Genomic DNA, 4,708 nt, shown 5'->3' with positions numbered 1-4,708 from the left:
TAGTAGCCTATATACATTACAGTCTGTGCATTGGTTTTTCAAATAATGTCCTGATTTTAGAAAGGCACTTACAGGTGTACAAAACATAACAAATTTATAACTGTAAATCTATTGTATCCAAACAATAAATCTAAAAAGTAGCCTAGAGCTTGTCAAAATCACCGCAATATATTCACTTTTTGTTTTCTCGCCGTCGCGTGAGCATTCCCATAAAACGCATAAATGTCCGAGTTTGCCTTTTCCGATCATCATCATCATCATCATCATCATCATCATCATCATCATGCACTGCAGCATCGGGACGCCAAAATATGAACTGAAGTCAAGGGGGTCCAGACAGATGATGAGGAGCAGGAGGAGAGGAAGAAGAGCCGGCAGTGACACATGGCGAGTTGGCTCACAGAAAAACAGCAAAACAATTAAATTAAAAAAATAATAACAATAATAAAGTAAAAATAAATAGGTAATGATCACAAATCAAATCATGCATTTACATGCAAAAATATGAAAAAATTGGAGCACTTTCATTGTGGTGTGTGTGAGGTTATAGGCCTTATAGGAAAAGCGATGGAACAGGTGTGTGTGTGTGTGTGTATAGTGTGTGTGTGTGTGTGTTGGCCTATAGTGTAAAAAAATAATAAGTTACTCATGTCATTATAGACCATATTGCTTTGATTGCAAGAAGTAACAGTTCGCTATAATGAATACATTGTAAAATACCACTGCATATTTCTTGTTCTGTGTTCATGCTTCACTATGAATAGGTCTATCTGTGCCGATATAAAAGATCATTACATTTTGGTACATGTTTCTGAGAGATATGGTATACAATATAAGCAGTAAGTTACAAGTCTTTTTTTTTTTTTAAATCGTCTTTTCTTGTGTGTTTCTCATCCAGCCATGCAGCCCCCCACGCTGCTGCTCCATCAGTCATCCACATCAATCTCCACGTCCTCGTCCTCCGAGCACTCTTTACTAGTTGTGTGGTCTGAGAACGGAGACAGCGGCGAGTTCCGCAGTTTGTGAGCGAGCTCGAGCTCTTGCTGCTTGCCGCCGCCGGCCCGTATGGACGGAGAGTCTCCTCGCGGGTGTCCCAGCGTGCCGTTGGCGCATTTCTCCAGGTCCGCCAGCTTGGCGAGTTTGTCCAAGGGCACCTGTCCGACGGCCTTGGCCGACTCCACGTCGGCCTTCATCTCCTCCAGGTCCCGTTTTAGCTTGGCCCTGCGGTTCTGAAACCACGTGATGACCTGCGCGTTCGTCAGTCCCAGCTGCTGAGCGATCTGGTCCCGATCTGCCGGGGACAGGTACTTCTGGTACAGGAAGCGCTTCTCCAGCTCGTAGATCTGGTGATTGGTGAACGCCGTCCGGGACTTCCGACGCTTCTTCGGGGTGCTTCTCGTGCCGAACAGAGTCATCCCGTCTCGGCCTGTGAGGAGAGAGACAGAGGCCCAGTGAGAACTGGTGGATCCTGCAGGAAAATGATGATGGCCTAAAGCTGGCATATATACCAACAGTAAAGACGTGATATCACCTTTAAATTCCTTGAGCATGAAGTGCAAACTGTTTTATGAAAAGGAACAACAACCCACTTTAAGCAGATAATACGGTCTGAGTTTAAACCCCAATTTGGCTTTGGCAGCTATTCTCACACAACAGTATATACACTTGATTCCTCTGCACCGCTGCAGTGTGCAAGCAAAAGTGACCCCAAAAAATAACAATGAAAGTGATCCTATATGTGAAACAGTAAAGCCCTTTAGCTCTTGTGGGAACAGGTAATTACAAGAATATTACACAGATGTGAATCCTGCAGGTGCACATGGTTTCCTCCTCTGCATATCTGCAGTGTGTGCGTAAAAGTGACCCCAAAACGCAAAGAAAAAAAACATAACAATGAAAGTTTGTAATGGGTTATGTATGAATAATGGTGATGTGTTTTGTTTTTTTGTCTGATGGGTCTTACTTGTCTGTCTGTCTATGGTAACAGTATGTCTATTGTATGTGTACTAAGGATGCAAAATGAATTTCAGTGCAAACTGACAATAAAATTGTATCGTAAGTGATCCTATATGTGAAACAGTAAAGCCTTTAGCTCTTCTGGGAACAGGTAATTACAATAATATTACATAGACGTGATTCCTTGCAGGTGCATGGTTTCTTCCTCTGCATGCTGCAGTGTTGTGCGTAAAAGTGACCCCAATGCAAAAAAAAAATAACAATGAAAGTAATCCTATATATGAAACAGTAAAGCCTTTAGCTCAGAATATCACACAGACGTGGATCCTGCAGGTGCACATGGCTTTCTCCTCTGCACCGCTGCAGTGTGTGCGTAAAAGTGACCCCAATGCAAAAAAAAAATAACAATGAAAGAAAGTGATCCTATATGTGAAACAGTAAAAGCCTTTAGCTCTTGTGGGAACAGGTAATTACAAGAATATTACACAGACACCACTGGGAAATATTGAGCACCATGCAGACACACACGAGAGACACTAATATTAAAAAGAAAAGCGGTGGCGATTTATTTTTCGTCCAGCCCATGCAGCCCAAGAAAATTAACACGCCCTTTGTTTTCGATGGGACATTTTAAGAGGAAAAATATGCGTTTGTGAAACATTTTTGATCTGGTTATTAAACACATTTAATTCATGTTTTTGGTGCAAAATAAATGCTTATTTTCTATTTTGTGCAAGGCCATTGAATAAGAAAAAAAACAGAGAAAACACCTAATATTAAATTCGAAAAAAAGATGTATTTGAAGTGTATTTTGTGGAGGATGGAGATGTAGATTTACCTTCGGCAGCCTGTAACACGCTGACTTCCAGCCCCTTGAAGGTCTTGCTGGCCAGCTCCTCCAGCGCGCAGAGCGGAGAGGTCTGGTTGAGCAGCGCCCGGCTGGACAGAGGGATGCTGGAGGGACGGTGCTTCTCAGAGGACGAGATGAGATGAGCGGTGCCGCAGATCGTGTAACTTCGTTTCACAGACGGTTTGTTGAGGATGTCCTCGATGCTGAAGGGTGTCAGCGGCTTGTTGGAGTTGGCGGGAGGCGGCAAGTGGTCCAGAGGACTTCGCCTCCTGTTCTCCACTGCAGCATCACATTTGGCCACTTCTTTGGATGTCATCATTGGAGAGTTTGTAAAAAAAAAGGGACTTCGTTGAAATATAGTCAGCAGGTTTAAAAAAAAAAAACGAGCGATGCTATCGAAGGGGGAGAAAAAAAAAGTCACATAACAGTTGTGGGAGGTGAACAAAAATGAATGAAGAAAAAGAAAAATCTTATTCCAAAATTAGGATGTCTCTTCACAAAGTGTGGATTCCTCTGGAGCAGCAAGTCCGCAGGAGTGAGATGCCTCCTTGAAAATGGCGAGGTCCAAAAAGAGTTGACGATTACTAACAAGTTCTCATTGATTGGTAGGTAATCAATTATCTCCAGTGGCACTTTCGCCCTCTTCCCTTTTCACTCTCTTTGACTATGTTGCAGTCCAGTCAGTGCGGGGCTTTTTGCGACTGGGGGTGTCCCATTAATTAGGACGCATGGAAGGCTGGAAGGAGGAGGAGCCTTATTATTATAATGCTTTGTGCTCTTATCATCTTTGGTCTAATTTAGTCGTGTGGTGAGATACCAGAATAGTAGGTATATATGGGGTAAATGAGGGGAAGCAGAGAGAGAGAGAGGGAGAAAGATAGGGAGGAGAGAGATCACAGCCTATTTAAGTGGTTTTATGCGTAAAAGTTTGGTTTTATAGTTCAGCAGCAGTTTTCTAAGCTTTTATTTTGGATTATACGGATGTCGCCCAAAAAAGACAAGTTGACTCAGGTGTTGTGTTAGTAGTCAGACGGATATTTTGCTGGATGATCCTTTGTTTTGTAAAGGTAATGTAGAGCTGGGCCATATATCAGCTCTGATGATGATACCTCCTCTGGGGCTGGAGAGAGAAGGAGCAGCATGCATCCCTCTCAGCGACGCCTAATCCGGGCCATAACTCAGAGGAAAGGGCTCCTTTTATATCATCCGAGAGAGAAATATTTCATCTCCTTTCTCAAATTTTCCCCGCGTCCTCCAGGTTTGACATGATGAGTTTATTTTGGTTGCTGGTCGGAAGAATCGGCGACAGGCTATTTGCATAAGAAAACCAATTTACGCAGCAGGAAAAAGAAAATATGATTTTTTTTTACCCCAAGAAAACCCCCCCCAAAAAACTAACTAAAATAAAAATTAAATGTCGATCAAAAGAAAGACAATGGTAGTTTTTCATTTAATTTTTTATTCAATCTTTATATAAAAAAAATGCCGATAATTTTACTGTAGAAAATGGAAATTGTAAGACAAGCCTACTAACAATATATCACCATTATTAATGCTATTATTACTATTATTATTATTATTATCATTTTTATTTGCACATTGTTTGTTGTAGTTGATGCTGTTATTGTAGTATATTATATTTATTTACATTAATAATGAATGTCTTGTTCAGGATGATTTAAGTCAATATTGCAACGATTAGCTTCACGTAAAAATAAAACATCAACAGAGTGATGATGATGATGATGATGATGATGATGATGAGGAGGGTGATGATGATATAGGATAAATGCATGATCGAATTTAAATATTTGTATATAGCCCAGTGAGTTATTTAAATGTTTCTCATATTATTCTACTACTATATATTATTTTATTAAACCATTAATTCAACATTTAATC

General features: G+C 40.9%; 1 protein-coding gene across 1 annotated transcript; it reads right to left on the bottom strand.

Annotated features, from left to right (window-relative positions):
* On the bottom strand, nucleotides 1-3,449 carry lbx1b (ladybird homeobox 1b). The gene is made up of 2 exons (XM_037762886.1): nucleotides 2,795-3,449; nucleotides 1-1,426 (listed from the first exon to the last, which is right to left on the bottom strand). The coding sequence occupies exons 1-2, from the start codon at nucleotides 3,123-3,125 to the stop codon at nucleotides 927-929; spliced, it is 831 nt and encodes a 276-aa protein (XP_037618814.1). The 5' UTR covers nucleotides 3,126-3,449; the 3' UTR covers nucleotides 1-926.
* Between the last annotated feature and the right edge of the window lie 1,259 nt (nucleotides 3,450-4,708).

Source organism: Sebastes umbrosus, chromosome 3 (genome assembly GCF_015220745.1).
Source record: "Sebastes umbrosus isolate fSebUmb1 chromosome 3, fSebUmb1.pri, whole genome shotgun sequence".
Classification (NCBI taxonomy): Eukaryota; Metazoa; Chordata; class Actinopteri; order Perciformes; family Sebastidae; genus Sebastes; species Sebastes umbrosus.
This window is presented reverse-complemented; position numbering and strand designations above follow the sequence as displayed.